This window comes from Anolis carolinensis, chromosome 2, assembly GCF_035594765.1.
Source record: "Anolis carolinensis isolate JA03-04 chromosome 2, rAnoCar3.1.pri, whole genome shotgun sequence".
Lineage (NCBI taxonomy): Eukaryota > Metazoa > Chordata > Lepidosauria > Squamata > Dactyloidae > Anolis > Anolis carolinensis.
Window position 1 is genome coordinate 312,017,112 of NC_085842.1, and position 19,817 is coordinate 312,036,928.

Here is a 19,817-nt window from a genome sequence, read left to right on the forward strand (position 1 = left end):
TAAGTAAAATTTCATGATATTTCAAAATGGCCTTTAATGCTGCTTTCCTTAAACAGGTTTTTTCATATATATGATTTTTGTCTTTAACAGTTGCTGCATTCATTGATGAAGGCTACTTGATATCTTTCTGATGTTTGCATATGTGGTTGAGTATGTGGTATGTGTGATTCACACACATATGTCAATGATGGTTATTTATTTGTAAAGTATATATAACTTACAGGGGCTGTAAAAAACTAAAAGACAGTAGAGGTACAACTTCAGACTTGTGATCCAACAGGAAAGGTAGAAATAGAAAATTAGGGAGGAAAGAAGGGGGAAAAATGTTACAATATTCATATAGCTGAGCGGATAATGTTGAACTCTCTTTTTCTGATGCACTTAAGTAATAAAGCATAGCAAAGATATCTCTGGAGCCTGTCTCACAAAAAAACTTCCTGGAAGGTATGCGGGTCTGGAAACACTGACGAACAGTTGGATGAGCTGGAATAGTTTTAGCGTAGAGGAGATACCAGTTTTCTGATATCTAATGGGTTGTCGCACAGAAGGTTCAGCAGATTTAGTCTCTGCTGCTTCAGAGGGCAGGACTAGAACCAAATGGTGGAAACCATAGTGAAACAGATTCCAACTATATATTACTGGGAAAATTCAAGTGGTACACATGCAAGATATGTGGCAGTAGTGCACACTGTCTCCAAGTGGTTGTCTTTCAGTGGAGGCATTTATGCTGAGTCTGAACAACTGTCTTTTGGAGATGAGGTTGATGCCCCTTGTCTCGCAAAGCCTGCATGAAGCAGGGGTAGCATGAGTTTACCTTCTATGTCTCTCTAACGAGGAGACCTGTAATTACCAGAATTATTATTTTTAGAGATCATGGAACTGTCCACATATAAGGTTTATTGGAGACATAATTTATAGTCCACGAAGACAAAGCGCAGATATCATCTTGTGTTTTAGGGAGATTTCTGGAATTTAGTGCAAAGATTCAACATGGGTCACCAAGGAAACAGCTAAGAAAGTGGTAAAATGGTTCTTCAGATTTTATTGACAATGAATAAAATCATCGTCTCTGAAGGAATCACTCTGTATGAAGATGAATCTGCTTAGAATTGTGGCTTTAGGGTCATACTCGAGTGTTTTCACTAAAAGAAAAGTTAGCAGTTGGTGAACAATTTGCATTTGGGAGTGGATGTACAGGGCAGGTAGAACAAGGTAGGTTGCAAAGACAGTGGAGGCAGTCTCCTGGTTATATGTTTTTGCTGGAGAACATAGCTGTGTAGGCCACCTTCTGTGAATCTCCTATTGTTATGTTAGATGTAGGATACTTTCTTCCACCACTATTCGTACTATTCCACTCAGCCTCTGTAGGTATGTTTGCCATTTTTCTGTTGGAAACTGCCCTGAGTTCCCTCAGGGGGGTTAGGGTGGGTTACAAATAAAGTTTATTATTATTATTTATTTATTTACCACACTTATACCCTGCCCTTCTCACCCTGAAGGGGACCTAGGGTGGCTTTACAAAGGTAACAATTTGATGCCACATATACATATCAATAAATAAACAAATGCATTAAAATCCAAACCAATTAAACGTAAACATTAAAACATCAATTAAAACCACACACTCCAGGTCATATTCCAGGTCTGATCCAAGTTGTCATTATGTTATTTTAGTCTCTTATTGCACTGCTCCCATTTACTGACCAAAAGCTTGGTCCCAAATCCATGATTTTAGTTTTTTTCTGAATGTCAGTAGGGAGGGGGCCGATCTAATTTCATTGGGGAGGAAGTTCCATAGACGAGGGGCCACCACTGAGAAGGCCCTGTCTCTCTTCCCCACCAGTCGTTCATGCAAGGGGGGTGGGACCGAGAGCAGGGCCTCCCCCAATGATCTTAACCTCCAAGGTGGATCATAGAGAGAGATACGTTCGGACAGGTAAGCTATGCCAGCAGAACCCCTTTTTTCAAAAATCTGCCTTTAATTTTATTTATTTATTTATTACAATATTTATATCCTGCCCTTCTCACCCAACAGGGGAGTCAGGGCGGCTTACAATAAAATAAAAATTTAAGCTGCAGTACTAAGTAGATTTAAGGTTCCCTGGAGGTCTTATTATTGGCCATATATTTCATGATGTCAAAACTAGTTTGGTCATAACTTAAGGGGATCTCATGATCCAATTCTGCTCGCTGTAGGGCACAGGGCTGTCACTTGATATTGCATTCATGGTTGTGTGCTTTCAAGTCATTCCCAATTTATTGTAATCATAAGGTTCTATCATGGTGGAGTTTTTTTGGACCGGGGAGGGGGTCTTACAAGTTCTGTTCAAAGCAGGGTTTGCCTTTGCCTTCTTGTGAGGCCAAAAAAATGTGACTTGCCCGAGGTTGGTCAGTGGGTTTCCATTCTTAAGCAGGGATTTGAGCCGTGACCTTCAGAGTCATAGTCTGATGCTCAAACCACTACACCATGCTTTGTGTGTCTTTAATATGCTTTTGTTGTTTGTTACAATGGCTGTTCTGAATTGGGTCAGTGCTGTAATAGGCCTAATTCCAGTTGCTATACCCAATGAATCAGTGGAATTTACATAACTGTTGATTTACCATTGGGTGTGGGTTATTGAGTTTTTATATTGGTTTTATATGGGCATATTTTTATATTGTGCCTCTGCTATAACTCACAATTGCAGCCCTAGTAAATTTATTGGTAGTGTATTAAAGTAGTTGAATTGGAAAAGAATGGGGAACTTTCAATATTTCCTATCTTACTGGAATGCTGTTGTGGTACAGAAGCCAGCGCCTTCACTTGCAAAAGACAGGAGCTGGAAGGCAGACAGGCAAGATGGGAGAGCGTGTTTGTTTGGGTGTTACTTTTGAGCAATTAGCTGTGTTCTCTTGCTGAAGGAAGAAAATATCAAAACAATCTAAAAACAATTGAAACATCAATCATCAGAAATGCTTTATCAATGCCTCCATCTGAAGCCTAGGACAAATAATATTATTCTGTTGTAGTTATAGTATATTAGTATAAATTCATTCATTCATTTGTTCTCATTGGTGCCACAACTTGAGGGGAAAAACTTGTGCCAAAAAAGCCCAAAAGCTCTCGAAAAGCAGCAACTTGAGAGCCATTCAACAAATACAATAGTCTAAAAAGGCTGATTGTATGCTAAATACTTGAAATTACAATTTGTTAGCAAAGGTCTAGCAAAAAATATTTCAGGAAGGCAGCTTCTTAAATGTCACTGTCACGTTTTGCTAAACTGGTTTTATAGAAATATTTTGCCAATTTTTTCTGATCTGAAAAGCCATACAAACCCTTTTCATGCATATTTATAGTATTTTTCCCCATTAGACGATCCACAGATGTGGCTTATGTTAACAGAAAAAACACTGAAAACCAGTATAACAACACAATTATAGCACAGTATAATAATAACCCAAATAAGAAGTAAGATCATCAGATATCTTTCTCCATTTAAATAAGTGCTGCAAAATTTAAGACTTTGACTTGCTGTCTAAACAAGTAGGCTCACCAAGGGCTAAATCCAGTGTCTGGATTTTCATCTCTTTTCCCTCCCCTTTTCTGTTCTCTGTTGTGTCCAAGATGTATTCTAGAAGGTTTCCCAGCCCACTGGATCACATTTGCTAATGGAAAAACCATTTACTTTCCTCTTAGCTTCATTGGTTGAAGCACCTATTGACTCCTGTACCTTGTTTCCTTCATGGTGGGAGCTGTATAGTCTATGTATGGAAAAATACCACCCCAAATCCACCAAAGAGTGATACTTTTATTAGATCCACCAATCTACCATGCAAGTATTCAAAGCTCTAGCTTCTTAATGTGGCAAAGGTGTCAAAGTCAAAAGGAAAAAATGACCATGTAAGAATCACAGACCTACATTTTGTCAAGATCTTGTTTTTGTTGTCAGTTAAGCTGCTCTGGAGGGATAGCCATGGAAACTAGAATGAACCACTCACCTCTACTCAGTGGGAGAATGTGAAATGAGAAGAGGAAGTCATCTTTATGATCTCCTGGAGATAACAATTTAGAACATCACTATCATCTATTTATATACCGGTAGTACCATCACTGTACAAGGTGCTTTACAAGAAAAATAATAAAAAAGGTTCCTTGCCTTCAGATTTACAATTGAAGCGAGACAAAGCAGACAAGGAAAGAGGATGGCAGTGAGGAAAAGGATTAGGTTCAGCAGAAACTGCCCCCCTCCTTCTGAGGCTAGGGCAGTGGCAGTTGGATGGTAGGAGTGTCATTCATCCATTTCTGGGCCTAGGATAATGAGCTGTCCTGCCTCTTCTTTTCCCTCTTTGAGGCCAAGGCAGTGGCAGATGAGATGGTGGGAGTGTCCTTCATCCTTGTCTGAGCCTAAGCATGTTGGAGCTGTGCTTGTCTCTTCTTCTCTCCCTCAGAAGTCAGGGTACTGGCTGTTGGGATGGAGGCAGGACTTTTTATCTGCTTCTCAGCCAACATGTAATGGAGCCGTTCCTGCCTCTTTTTCTCTCTTATCAAAGCCAAGGCAATGGCAGTTGGCAGGAGTGTCCTTCACATCTGGGCCTGTCTCTTCTTCCCTCGTTTGGAAATCAGGGCAATAGCTGTCAGGATGGAGACAGGATCTTTCATCTACTTGTGGGCCTAAGCATGGTGGAGATTTTAAATAGTCCTGGAAACTAGCAAGATACTAGTGAGATTCTTATAAGGTCAAGAGTAACATCCTCCATGTGGTGACCCTTGTCAATGACTTCAATACGTTCGTAATTCTGGACACTTCCGGCTTGCCTTGGGAAATGTCAAAATTCGCTGCTAATTGAGCATAAAAGTAATCACTTCTTGGAGGGACTTCAGTCTTCCCTGATTTTGAAAACGAGCCTAACAGAAATAATTTTCATTGTGATAATTCCTTCTGTGATCCTGGTGCTTTGGCTGATGAAAAGAAAACATTAATACAAAGGAGACATGCTGTACTACTCATATTCATAATTTTGCATATGCACACATTATTTGCATGATTTTGTAAATTATGCTGCCTGAATTTTTGGAACTGATCTGTAACAACTCCAATATTATTCAGATAGAAAACATCTGGCTCACACTATAACTAGGGACAGCATGATTTCTGTTTTCATTTAGCACTGTAGCCTCTTCCAGAACTGAATGTATTCTTATTCTGGAGAAAGTGATAAGCTCATTCTTACTCTCAATTGAAAATTCTGGACTGACGTCCCAAGCATTACTAAGAGTTCATTATTTATTACTTCTGTTGTGTTGAGGGTTTTCTTGCAAGATGAATAGTTCTGATAAGTAACAGAAAAGGCATCTCAGAAAGGGGAAGTCCAAAGAAATAAGTGAAGAATGACTAAATATTTCTGTGTAAACAGAGGGATATTTTTTCTGTGATTTACAAGAATTTAATAGGACTTATGTATGAGGTCAAAAAAGTATACCTGCAGTTCTAAACAGCCGATATCAGGGAGTCACTTCAGCATGGGTGATAAGTTCATTGGACACTTTGCAGGTTCTGTCTATTTGTGTTTGAATTTCTCTTTAATTTTCTAAACCTTCTTCTCAAAACAACCAGGAATGTGGGCTGGCATCACACAATCCCAGTTCAGATCTAATTTCTGTCATATATTCATTGAGTAGCTTCAGGCAAACTATTCTATCCTAATCTCAGCCTGAAACTAAGCAAAGGTAGCCACAATACCATGACTCTCAGAGGACTGAGTGTACTTAGTAGCCACAAAAAGCTGAAAAAAGAACAAACGTTCAGGGTGAAAATGGACTGCATTGATTGACCTCTTTGGGTTTATGCTGTTCTCAACCTGGCCCATTCCAGATGTGTAATACTACCAGTCCCAACATCACTAGCATGCTGGGAGTTGCAATCCCGCACATCTGAGAGTGCCAGATAGTGAGAAGGTTTCATTATGAACTTGCTGTGCTGCACTACACTATACTATGGGCCAATTGGCAGAAACTTTGAATTGAAGAGGTCTGCTAGGACAGGGGTGGGCAAGGCATGTGCCCCCATATCCATTTTTGTGGTCTCTGGGGTCATAAAAATGCAAAAGAAATGCAGCTATTTTTTGCGAGTGGTGTGGTGGAGATGGTAGCCCTCCAAGGACCCTCCAAGAGGAGGCTAATACTTCCATGGTTGCTCATTCCTATGCTAAAAGGTTTTTGTTATAGGTTCTCCTTATCCAATGTAACTGTAATAAAGCTTGAGCTTTTAAAATTTGTAATGTTTGCTTTTTGATATATTTTTTAAGTTTTAGGATTTGCAGCACAGTATGATTAGAATCAGTAGACTAGTTCCTTCTTGATGCAGAAGTGCTTTTCCTATTGAATTTCATATGCTTTGCCCTTTAAGCATATTTTGAAAAGCCTGACAAGTCTCCAGCTCTAAAAAGGAGTGGCTAATGCCTGCACTTGCTTGCAGCAATGGTGTGTCTCATTTGAATCCCAGAGTAATCAAGCCATCAGCTTGCCTTTTGTTTTACTAATAGCAGCAGAGTTGTAAGGGCCTAATTAGGCTTAACGGCTCCAGTTGGGTGTCTAGCTCCGCAGTACAAAGGCATCCCAAGCACATTATGGCTCTGCAGTAAAGCATTTCCCGTCCTTGAAGAAGATTATCATGGGGATATTAACTCTCTCAATGACATGGACTTGGTTCTCTTTGGGCATTAATCTACCTGCCTTCTCAAGACTGCATGTACATTTTAGAAACAGATCGTCTGCAGGCTTTGTAGACTTGCTTTATTTATTGTATACCCGAAATGCTTGAAATCAGACATATTTTGGATTCTTATATAGTTATATACGTACATGATGAAATATCATGGAGCTGGAACCCTGGTCTAAACATAGTTCTTTCCTACACTTAATTTTGAATTGTTATATGCAGGTTGAGTATCCCTTATCTGAAATGCTTGGGGCCAGAAGTGTTTTGGATTTTGGAATATTTGCATATCTTGGAGATGGGACCCACGTCTAGACATGAAATTCATTTATGTTTCACATACACCTTCTACACATATGTCTGAAGGTTATTTATACACTATATTTTTTAAAAAATGTGTGAAACAAAGTTTGTGTACATAGACGCATCAAAAAGCCAAGGTGTCATTATTTCAGCCACCCATGAGGATGATTTTGGAGCATTTTGGATATTTAGATAAAGGATACTCAACCTGTAGTCTCTGAAATGTAAGGAAATGGGCTCCATGCTTCTAAGAACTGTAACAGAGCTGCAATAATAAGACTCTTTCAATGGTAGGCTTTCTTAGAAATCTTTCTGTTTAAATTGGTAGTGAAGACCATGAGCTAATACCGCTTACCAAGATGAATACATATACATCAGCTACCAATGCAAATACTTGGGAAGGAGATGTTGGGGAAGAAAAAGAACCAGTGTGGTGCAGTGGTTTAATCCTTGGACTAGAACTGGAGACCAAGGTTCAAATCCCCAATCAGTCATGGAAACCCATTGAGTGACAGAGGGCAAGTCACATACTCTGTGCCTCAGAGGAAGACAAAGCTTTCCTCTGAATAAGTCTCGTCAAGAAAACTCTGTGATATCAAATTAATATATTTCTATGGTATGAAACAGATCTTTATGTGGTTGTAGTGAGTTGATCACAAAAAAGACATGCTATGTGTAGATCTTATGTGTTGGAAGAGGAGGTTGTGTGTAGTGAAGTTAGAGTTATATGGTTGATCTTGAACAAATGTAGAGGACTGTGAGATTATGCTTTGTGGCTCAGACCCAACTCTGCGATCACATCTGCCAGATATTCAGATAACTTTTACTTGTCTTTCAGCCTCACCAGTTTGGCATACCACCACCTTTTTTGATAGGTCTATATACATTCTTAGATCGCAGCCACAGCATATTCAAGTAATGGGTAGATTTACAAATAACAATGTTTGAATTCCCTATATGATCTCTTTGAAATGTGAATGCTAAATATTACCTTCACTCTAGCATCAATTTGACAATTGAACATTTTGTGTGTGTGTGTGTGTGTGTGTGTGTGTGTGTGTTGCCTTCAAATCGCTGGTTGGCATATGATGGACCCCATTAATTTCATAGAGATTTCTTATATCAAAAAGGCAAAAAGGTTGCAGAAATAATAATCACCGCTCATGTATGATTGTTACCAAGGGTTTTTTTTTTGTGCTTCTAAGAAATGCATTGGGCATTGCTTAGCTAACTCATGCATCTACTGTTTTCCCCTTCTTTTTCAGGTGATCAGTTTCTTTAGCTCTCGGATTGAACAAGCTGGGTCTGAACTGTCAGTGGAGCGCGTCCTGGAAATCATCAAGCAGGGAGCTGTTGCACTGCCCAAGGACAGGCTCAGAGTGAGTGTTGGCAGAGCCTTTAGAGTAGCATTTTACCATGAAAACATGGTTGGTCTTGAACAAAGTTTTCTTAAATGCATCCACACTTGTAATAATGTTATAAATTGGGATTTCAAATTGTATACTAGCTGAAGCTTTAGCTCATCTTCAAGGATAGTTTCAAGTACAATGCATTACATTCATCTAGTTGGGAGGTGCACCAACATGGTAGAATTGTTATAGTTTGACACAGTTTTAACTGCCAGGCTAAAGTTCTTTGTTTATAACTATAAATCCCATGATTTCATAGCATCGAGCCATGGCAGTTAAAGTGGTGCCAAATTGCATTGATTGTACATTGCAGATGTACCCTATCCCTTTCCATGAGGAATCATAGTTGATGCACCAGCTAAACATGGCAAAGGTCAGTTCTAGCCAATAAGGTCTTATGGATTTCAAATGATAAAACTGGATCTGGCAGTGCATGCAACTATGTACTTGCACTTTCTCTTACTCCCCAAGCTTTGGACCTGCTGTTTATGGGAAGTATATTATTGTCTACACACCCAGATCCCAGATAAGGAACCACTTCCCTGCATGAACTTCAGGCATACATCACACAATGATCCCATGATCGGAAAGCATCATGAGGAAATCTGCTGAATCTGTCAGCCATTGGTACTTGGGGGAAGCACAGTTCAAGTAGATACTAATGCTATTTACACAAAATAGAATCTTACAGGAGAACACTCTGTGACTTCAAGTAACAGTGGCTTGCCATTGTTAGGATACTTAATGAAGGAGTATTTGTACTGCAAAGATATTTGACAGAGGTTCACTTTTTTTCTACATGATCATATGTAGCATGTGAATGTTTGTGTACTTTGTTGAGTATGCTCAAGCCTCAAGATAAGAAGTGAAAGATTTGATGCTAGACTGGTAGGTGAAGTTTTGTTGTTGATCCACCAAAACTGTTGCTGTGTTCTTCTTTTGGAGAGACAGAGCAGAAGCACCACGTTTGTGGTAGAAGAAGATGGACTTGTTTGTAGTGGAAAGGGAGGCTGGACATGTTTTAAGCCACATCTCTGAGAACTGGAAATCCCCTTAGCTCCTCTTTACCTGAGTGCTCTTTGAGAGAAGTGTGATATAATTAGCTGTTGCTTTCAAGTGCCTGCTCCTGGCCATCCAAAGCAGGGAAAGTCCAAACTAGGAATTAGCCATCTTTGAAGATTGCAGCAGGAGCAAGGAGATAAAAAAGCAGGTGTTGAAATAACCAGCTCTTGGATTTCTCCTTCACCCTGGTGGGAGGAGATAAATGAGGCTAATAGGCCCCAGTCTTGGGGTGGAAGCGGCAACGTTTCAGAGATAGAGTTGTCTCAGTGGCAGACAAGCAGCCCACAGCCCTGGCTCCCTGTTTTATGGCAGAAGATAATTATTAAGAGCAATTTAAAGATCAGAGCAATAAGTAGAAACTGGCGTCCATGTCTCTCTCTTCCTCCCACCAAAGTTCACAGACTCCCCTCCTCCTTTTGGGTGAAATTATCTGTACTTTGAGGATTAGGAGTCTGAAAGGAGTGAGGCTGTTTCTGGCCTATGAGTATTATCTCAGGGGTTCATGGAAGCTAGCCAGAAGATAGCTGCACTTTCTCTTTTTTCCCATTTCTTTTGGTAGTAAGTGGGGAAACCTGTTCTGAATACTAGACATTATTAACTAGAAGCTAACATTTGAGTAACATTTAAGAGATCACATTTAAATGCTTTTGAAAGGAACTTCCCGCTGCTTAAGCCATTTGAAGAGAAAACATTTATTTTACAAATGGCTTTCCTCTGTTGAATTTCTCTATTTTATTTTGCAGTGTATTGGCTCAGTTTTCTTTTATTTTTTACTCCTTCTTTTCTTCTTTTATGCTTCTCACATACTTGCCAGTATGGTTTTATGTTGCCCATTGCCTGTATGTCATGAAATGTCTAGCATTTATTGAAACTTGTCCTACTTAACAGAAACCTGAGGACAACTCTTTTAAAAGATAACCAAAGGTGAGTGACAGAAACTATGCTCTTTTTAGCTCATTGCTGTGAAGATCATCTTTGTCTTCAGTAGTCCAAAATGCTTTTGGAGGATACTTAGAGCTTTATTCCTAGTTAAATGACTTCCCCATCACAAAAAGAGCATGAAGGATGATTAAAAATAGAAATACTGCTATACTTAGAACTACCAGGTTCTTGCGCCATGAATATTACAAGAAGGTATATCATTCCCTGGGATACAAGAATTATGCCACCTCTTAAAAAGAGGATCTCAAATAACTGAAATTTAGATAAATCAGACAACACAATTGAGACACAATTGTGTTATTCCGAATTCAGTCGTTAAAAGGCAGGATACAAACATAGCATACATTGTGTTCCAATGGACACTGATACAACAAATCTAACACTGAATGTTTAGGCCACGCTCCAGAGTTAAGATTCTTTTTGAAAAGCATTTGAAAATCATCTTTTAAGGGTGAATTTGCAGTATTATTGGAAAACTAATTTATTGTAACTATAGGAAGGATTCTGTCTAAACATAAGTGCCTTACCTTCTTTGCACAAATCTCATATCTTTCTACTAATTGCTGGCACTAAATAGTTTGGACTATGAGAAACCAAGAGTATTAACCCGAAACTTTTGCTTCCCGCATTTTTATTCTTCTAAGATGCCCAGATTTTCCCTGATTTTGAAAGACCGCATTGCTGAACTTGCATCTAACTTTCTTTTACATGCATTTGCTTGGCCTGGAAAGTACTGATTCATCCTGTGCGGAGCTGGACCAGTGAGCCTTATCCTATTACAGTACAAGGCAGTTGAGTGCTGTATAGGCAGCCTTCCGCATTCACTAGAGTTAGGGGCACAGGACCCTCGTAAAAGTGAAAAACCAAATTTAAAAATCATTTTTTTTAAAACTTGAGAGAACATTTCTCTATGAATTTCTAGGACATCCAGCATAAGTCTGTGATCAGCTTTATTTTATTTCCTGATGTCAAGAATAAATTGCTATCTCCCTGTGCACCGGTACAAATTGCTTTTTTCCCCCCAAACAAGCAAAATTATATTTAGGCACGTTTATTGTGGAAGGTCCAGAAAACCAAATGATAGTTTTATATTCCAGTTTCTTGAAATCTGAAAATGCCACCAACATACTCAGTGAAATAATCTGCTCCAGCGTGAGTCTTAAAAGACTCTTGAAACTGTGGCTCATTCCAAGAATTGGTTTATTTTGCTGTTACAAAGAGGAGTCCTTTTTCCACATAAGGTCCTAGTTACACTAAAATATACCATTGGTCAAAGGACCGCTTGATGTAACAGTAGTGGTGTTTACCATGGCATCCACAACCTCTGTGTGACTCTCCCAAAGAGAGCTTGTTCATTTTGAAACTAAAACCTCATTTATATACATATTACTCTCAACATTTGAGAAAAAGCGAGGGGGGTGATGGTGCTCTCTTACCTTTCCTCTGGGACTGAAAACCCTACAGTATATATTTTAATAAATATTAGGACAGACTTCTCCAGGGGAGGGAGGAATCCCTTGATGGGCTGCAGGAAATTCATTTTTAAAATATAACTGAACCTGAGAACTTAAACACCTGAGGTTTGCTTTTATATTCTAGCTGCCACTCAGTTCTAGAGTTAAAACAACACTTCTACCTTAATTTGGTTCAAGGCCCTGCTGTTGGGATTTATCTCATGGTAAGGAAATGTCAAGGAGGAAAAACCTCTTAAGAGGAGGAAACTTAAGACAACTGTGAACAGCTTTGCTGAGCAGTGCAAGAAAGGAACAGGGATTTTTTTTGCTGCTCATTCAAGCATGAAAGTTTTAAAATGCCCTAATGCTTTTCTGGCACCTCTTGCTCCCTTCAAGAGGAAAAAGGCTGCAAACAAGACTTCACCACCTTAATATAGGCAAAAGTGCATTAGCAAGGCTCTCTTGAATGTCTGCCTTGCCGTACAACATCAGGCTTTTACTGTAAGACAGCCACAGAGTTCTTCAACAGAACATAATTACCTGGCTTTCTCGCTTGTAAGGAGCCCTCCATAAAACATTTTTTTTCCTTTATAGACCAAGAGTAAACAAATCTTCAGCTCTGGTTCCTGTCCAGCATCCAAGAATGTATGGCAGCTTTGCTTAACATTTCAAAGAACTGAAGCTTTAAAGGTTATGAGCTAATTGAAACTATTGTAGGAAATAGGAGTTTGATTGTAAGGAAAGATTTAAACAGTTGAGAATCTTTTTTAGCATACATTTTTGTCACATTTGTCAGCCCACAACAACTGATGTGTAAGAAGAATGTTGTTGTTTTTTTTGCAGGATAGATATTATAAATAATTTTGAACATGATAAAGCTATTTAACTACAATCTGCTTTGAACAATGTGGCATGACAGTAAAATATAGACAAAAGTATTAAGAGTTAAGGTTGGAGGGGTTAAAGATATTTGTGGCTTTTCCACTTTCACGGGAGTCCTGCACCCCAAACCCCCATCAATATGGAGGGCCAGCTGTAGTTACAATTTAATTCACACTGATAACTTTGGTCAAGCATATATACCCAGAGGTATTGCCTCTCTGTCTTTCTCTTCTTTCTCAAAACACACAGAAACATATATTGTAATTTCTCAGGTAACGTTTCAAAACATACTTCGTTTATGAGGGGCTTATTTTAAAAATGTATAAGCAATATAGACAACGAAAGCATTCTTGTATAGGCCATGTGTTTCCAGAGCCAGGGCTTAGAACATTGTGGGAAGTGTATTGCAGCCCCTGTGTGTGTTTTAAAGGGTGCTAGCACATGTGTGCAAAGTGCTATCACATTGTTCTTTAGTAAGAGCCCTAAATGGAGTCTGGCACTTCCAGTGTTTTCGCGTGGTGCTCTTTGGCTCAGCAGTGATAAGCAATAGACTGTCTGGCTCCTTTGAGGAGCCTTTCAGTAATGTCTGAGCCCTCAACAATTCCGAAACTCTCTGGCCGACTTTCCCCTGTGGACCGTTCATTTATCAGGAAATGAAATTGGTTGCAGGATTCCTCACGTTGCCAAACCTCACTGACGAAATCTGGTTTGCTGCTAGCTTTAGAAAATGCAAGAGTGCATTAGCTGGCTAGGACTTGACCTAAGTTTCTTTCGGACATTGGCTTGAAAGGAAATTCTGTTCTGTTTTGATTGTAAAGAGGCTTGAAATGTTTGCCTTGATATTCTTTCTTGTATATAAACCAAAGTAAACTTAAAACATCATTTGGCTGCCGTAAATCGGATTACACACACAGTCATAGAGTGTTGTATTGGCTAGAATGAAGTGCCCACTGTTTTAGAGACAGTAGTCTCGTTTATATGCTCTTGAACTAAAACAAAATAATGTTTGGTAAATGCAACCTATGATAACAAGTTTGATTCTATTACAATTTGTCTTAGAGCTACCAAGAGAGAGACCACAGGGAGCATTGTAAAAAGGACACATAGAGTGTAACTACAATCTGATTTCAACATTGAGTAGGGAAAGAAATAGGTAACTCTTCTTCATGTTGTGGTCCATGCTCTGCATGTACCTGAACCTGACAATTGCGTTTTACAAGAGGCTGAATAAATAGCCTTGGTGTAACAGATGTTACAGTTTTGCTAAATCTAAATCAGACTTTATGATGGTTTCGTTAGACCACTAGGATTAACACACGAATGAAGAAAGATAAAATTATTCTCTGTACTCATATATAGGTTGGCCTCACATACAAGTTAAAGGGAGGTTTGGGGGACAAAATCATGGATTTTTATGTGACCCATGGATAGGGGCACAGAGTGAAAAGTGCCAGCAGAGAGAGTAGAGGGAAATGGTGCTTCTTTTAGGTTCTCTCTGGATAGACTAAAGTCTGGCCTTTCCCCACTCCACTCAGTGAAAGGGATGTTTGTTTTTCAATAAGAGCTCAGGTGCAATACTTACATTGACCTGTGAATAAGTTTACCTAGGCTTTTGGGTGTTTTTAAAAATTAAAATGGCTGGATTCATACATTAATCATAAAATATATCTGATGATAGATTATATAATACTGCTTATAATAACTGCTGATCATTATGGAATACTTCATAACTATTTTTATGTATTAGAAACCTCTTTGTGAGTAATAGTAAACATTCAAATAGCACACTCATGTGCCATGTATGATATACAGTTTTTCCAGGCAAAGCACATTGAGCTGGTAGGCTTGTTTGGTGGGCATCTTTACCTCTCTTCAGTGTGTGAAATGCCCCTGCCGGATATCAGCCATTTAAAACTGCCAGGTTTAGTGATGCAACATACTAATACAGAAAATAGCAAGAAGACGCACTTCCCCCCATGCTGCCTCCTGGTCTTTAACAGGAACACAAACTCAAGATCTTATGCTGTGATGCTGTCATTTTCTCTTGTTTGTTGGAAGTGACTCACTGGAAAATTGAGGATCTTGTAGCTCAACCTCTGTCCGTACACTTGAGCTCAGCTCCCTAACATTTGCTTCTCCAGCTGGCTCCCCTGTGACCTGCTGACAATGTTTGACTGTCTCGTCTGCAGCTTTGGGAGATTTACAAGAGTCTTGCAAGAACAGTCCTTGTCTGGTGCCAACTAGTGCCCTTGCTCATCCTCTTGACCCTGCCGGGATAAAGCCATTTAATACAAAGGTTAAACGAGTGATCTTGTCTTCCAGAGTCACAGTTAATCACTGCCACTGCTGACAGTTCTCCAACAGCATGGTTTCAAAACTGTCCTAGCTGTTAACAACAATTGTACAAGCCATATAAATATACCCTCTTCCCTCTATTTGAAAGCGAAAAAATAGCCCTAGATATTTGATGTTTTCTTAGAAAGCACATATTGGTCTTGTTGCTTCTATCCTTCCCTTTATGTCTCATATTCTTCAAGCCAGAAAATAATTGTGATTTCATGTCTGTTACAAGTGATAACATTATTGCTAATCTGAGACAGTGTTTTCTCTTATTGCTCTTGCATAAATTTTGTAAATCTTACTGTACATTTTTTTTCTTTAATGGGTCTGCATTTTACAAAGCAGCAAATAATCAGCTATATTTTAAAGATTACTTTATTTACAAGTTGAACTTTGACTGAAGTTTACGAAGACTCACTGATGTAATCATAATTGTTGTTTTTGTCCAGGATTCTCAGTTATGTATGGTAAATGTGGCTCTCCGTATTCATGGATTCTGTGTACGTGGAGTCAACCGTCTGTGGCTTGAAAATTTCCTCCCTCCTCCATAATTCCAAAAAGCAAGGCTTGATTTTGCAATTTTATATAAGGAAGACCATTTTACTACATCATTGTATACAATGGGATGGGAACATCCACAGATTTTGATAACCAGGGGAAGGGAATGTGTATTGGAAATAACTCCAATCGTCTACCTCATCCCAACTTTTCCTATTAACTGTAGCACCTTGTAGCACCTCTCTGTCCGTTTACAATATGTACATCAATGTACTTTGGCCCAGTTGTTTTTATGAATCTTGCTCAGGTTTTTAAATTGTGTGTTTAGATGTCATTGTTACTTTACTATGCTTACATGTATAATTGTATTTTATTTGATGTGATTTTATTTTCTAATGACTGTAACTACCTGGGCATGGCCCCATTTAAGCTGCCCCAAGTCCCCTTGGGGAGATGGAGGCGGGGTATAAAAGTAAAGTTGTTGTTGTTGTTGTTGTTGTTGTTATTATTATTATTATTGGAACCAAGCCCTAGTAAATATAAAGGACCATGCTAATTCCCTCTTTGTTCAGATTGTTCTTACATTTTTAATACTCAGATATCTTGAAGATATGTGATTTCACTGGTCTAGGTAGCCTCTCTGCATACACAGGTCACATGTATTTCACAGTATTGTTGTATTTATTGTTATTGGAACCAACCCATACTTGGTGGCTAACCTTCAGAAGACAAGTCCTACTGTACTTTGCTAACTTGGTCTTGGGATGGCATATATGGGGTCTGCTTCTAGAGTCATACTCAAAGCATTTTTGGCTTCATAGAACCTGTCAGAATTTGTGCTGTACTAGGATCACCTTCAAGAATCCCTGTGCTGCAATGAGATGGCAGTCTTTGTGAAGGTTTTCATATTAAGATACCTTCTGAATGCATTTGCAGAACTTGGCATGCCCCCAAATACACGTCCACAAAATACTGTGAAGACAAGAATCCTGCATGTCCATGGCTCTGCCTCACTCCATTCATCCTCGACTGATGTTGAATAATTGTTATTCCATCTTGGCAGGCATGGTTGAATCATACAGTCGCCGGAAAGGCAGAAGCACAATAGAATAATCTTCTATTAAAGGAGGCCATCCTTTGAATCTACGCAAGGGTTGATTTATCTTGCTCTTTTCCGTTTGCATTTGAGAAGTGCAAGGACTCCTACAGGATTTTTGGTAGACTCTTCAAAGATGGATATTTATTCTTTTGAAAACTTTTTCAAGAGCTGGAATGAAATGTGCTTCTGATCAGTTTTATAATTTTGAAGGTTCAAGTTTAAGTTTATTCGATGCTTAGACCATAGGTCTTTCACATGCAAGGCAAACAAACAAATAAATGAAAACCAGATTATTAAATACAATATAAAACATGCCATTAAAACCTTATATAAATCATTAAAACATTAAAATGCTATATATATATCAATGTCAAGATACGCCCTTAAAATTTTTTGAAGGTATGTCTTAGCTATTGGTGTTTTCAAAAAGGCATGTGTTGAGTGGATGTAGGAAATAATCGCCACACCCATCTCCAAAGATTGAAAAGGTTACGTTTTTGGACCATAACTCCTAAAATCTCACAGCAGTCTGAGAGATTCTAGGATAACTCCTATTAAAATATACAACTTTTCCAAGCTGTGCTTGTCACATTTCCAGCAGTTTATATATATAGGCAATTGACTGGTTGAAGATTTGTGTAATGAAGAACAATTTTAAGTAACACAATCCATCTTTCATTTTTTAGATTGCCATAATTCTGAGGGACATGCCATGATTCTGAGGAAATAGACTTAATTTCTATACATTATAAAAAAATTAGTTCAGCATATTGCAGTTTTAAAAAGCTTAGTACTCCAGCCCTGGATTTTATTAAGCAAGTAGTTGTGATCATGCCTCGATTCAAAAGAAGCGATGGGGGAAAGCAATAACAATGTCACTGTAAATTACAAAAGGTAAATGTACAAAATGAGGAACGGTTTGAGAGTATTGAATTTTATTCAGGCTTCAACATGGTGTGTCGATTTCAAAATGCTTAAAAGAAACTGCTTGCAGTATTAAGTTTTGTGTAGATAATAACTTAAGTCCATGGGTTTCACAAAAGTACTCTAATTCAGTAGACTTGCCCCCTCATCACCTGGTAATTCAAGCCATGCTTCTTTTCAAGGGTAATTTAGGCATTCTGTTCCCTTTAATGGCATGAGAATCAGAAAGTTCTGTTGGCTTGGGAACAAATTGGAACTACTCCAAAGTGGCTAGACTTGATTAAAGTAGAACATTTACTCTTCAGCATACCTGCGTAGAGGCAGAGGGCCTCTACTTTTATTATAAATATCTGCCTTTAAGAATGGTCATCAACTTCAGCCATCAACATTTGATGGAGTGGAGCTTAATTCAGCCCCATGGTTATTGTCAAAAGCCATGATCATCCATTCTTTGTGTATTCAAGAGAGCAATAGCTATCAAGGGTTTTTTCTTCAAGGAATGGGAGTAAGTAGTACAAAGAGAACAGCTCTCCAAATTTTGGCTTGCTTCACTACACGTCTTAGCTGCTTTTATTATTGAACAAGTCTTCTGTGCATGTTGAAGGACATGAGGAAGGGTAGATAAGGGTCTCATCCTCAGGCAAAGACTCATCTATTGAAGCACACATTCAGCAGCTGGGTGCCTATCAGAATTTACTTTCTTAATTTTAATGCATATGGGATTATTGTAAATGATCTTGGACACCACGTTGCATGCCGGCCCTGATAAGGGGGGTATTCTAGTCAATTAAATAAAATGAGATATTCATGTTGAGAATCTCTCATGGCTTTTCTTCGTGATCCAAATTTCAGTGCAAACATTGGTACTCTGCAATTTGTGGAAATTGGACTCATAGAGCTATGTAAAGCTTCATGATCTCTTTTGGATTTGTAAAAGAGTGCACCGTTTACGCCTTGTTAAAAAGCCTTAATAGCCCAACCATGGATTTGAGCTGCTGTGAAAATGTTAGAACTAGCTAAAAGCATTTTTTTTAACTTTTTGGGCAAAAGAAGAGTTGAGTAATAAATAAAAAATCATCATTATTATTATTATTCTGTATTCGGTCAGTCAATTCCGACTCTTTGTGACCTCATGGACCAGTCTGCGCCAGAGCTCCCTGTCATCCATCGCCGCCCCCAGTTCCTTCAAGTTCATGCCAGTCACTTCAAGGATACTGTCCATCCATCTCGCCCTTGGTCGGCCTCTTTTCCTTTTTCCTTCCATTTTCCCCAGCATCATGATCTTTTCCAAACTTTTCTGTCTTCTCATTATGTGGCCAAAGTATTTTATCTTTGCTTCTAGTATCCTTCTCTCCAGTGAGCAGTCGGGCATTATTTCCTGGAGGATGGACTGGTTGGATCTTCTTGTGGTCCAAGGCATTCTCAGGATTTTCCTCCAGCACCAAAGTTCAAAAGCATCTATCTTCCTTCGCCCAGCCTTCCTTATAGTCCAGCTTTCGCATCCATAGGTTACTATGGAGAATACCATTGCTTTGACTATGCGGACCTTCGTTGCCAGTGTAATGTCTCTGCTTTTCACTATTTTGTCAAGGTTGGCCATTGCTCTCCTTCCAAGACGTAGACGTCTTCTGATTTCCTGGCTGCAATCTGCATCTGCAGTGATCTTTGCGCCTAGAAATATAGTCTGTCACTGCCTCCACGTTTTCTCCTTCTATTTGCCAGTTGTCAATAGGTGTGGTTTCCATAATCTTGGTTTGCCTGATATTTAACTGCAACCCAGCTTTTGCACTTTCTTCTTTCACCTTGGTGATAAGGCTCCTCAGCTCTTCTTCACTTTTGGCCATCAGAGTGGTATCATCTGCATACCTAAGGTTGTTAATGTTTCTTCTAGCAATTTTAACTCCGGCCTTGGATTCCTCAAGCCCCGCATGTCGCATGATGTGTTCTGCGTACAAGTTGAATAGGGAGGGTGAAAGTATGCAGCCCTACCGTACTCCTTTCCCAATCTAGAACCAGTTCTGCTGTTCCGTGGTCTGTTCTTACTGTGGCTATTTGGTCTTGATACAGATTTCTCAGGAGACAGACAAGGTGACTTGGTCTCCCCATACCACCAAGAACATACCATAGTTTATTATGATCCACACAGTCGAAAGCTTTAGAATAGTCAATAAAGCAGAAGTAGATGTTTTTCTGAAACTCCCTAGCTTCC

General features: G+C 39.0%; 1 protein-coding gene across 4 annotated transcripts in view; it reads left to right on the forward strand.

Annotated features, from left to right (window-relative positions):
• Positions 1-19,817, forward strand: part of dym (dymeclin) — a 191,032-nt gene that overhangs the window by 147,214 nt on the left and 24,001 nt on the right. For all 4 annotated transcript variants that reach the window (XM_008102762.3, XM_008102761.3, XM_062972565.1 and 1 more), the window contains one exon: positions 8,264-8,377. In XM_008102762.3, coding sequence (XP_008100969.1) covers positions 8,264-8,377 — 114 coding nt within the window. The remainder of the gene's footprint in view (positions 1-8,263; positions 8,378-19,817) is intronic.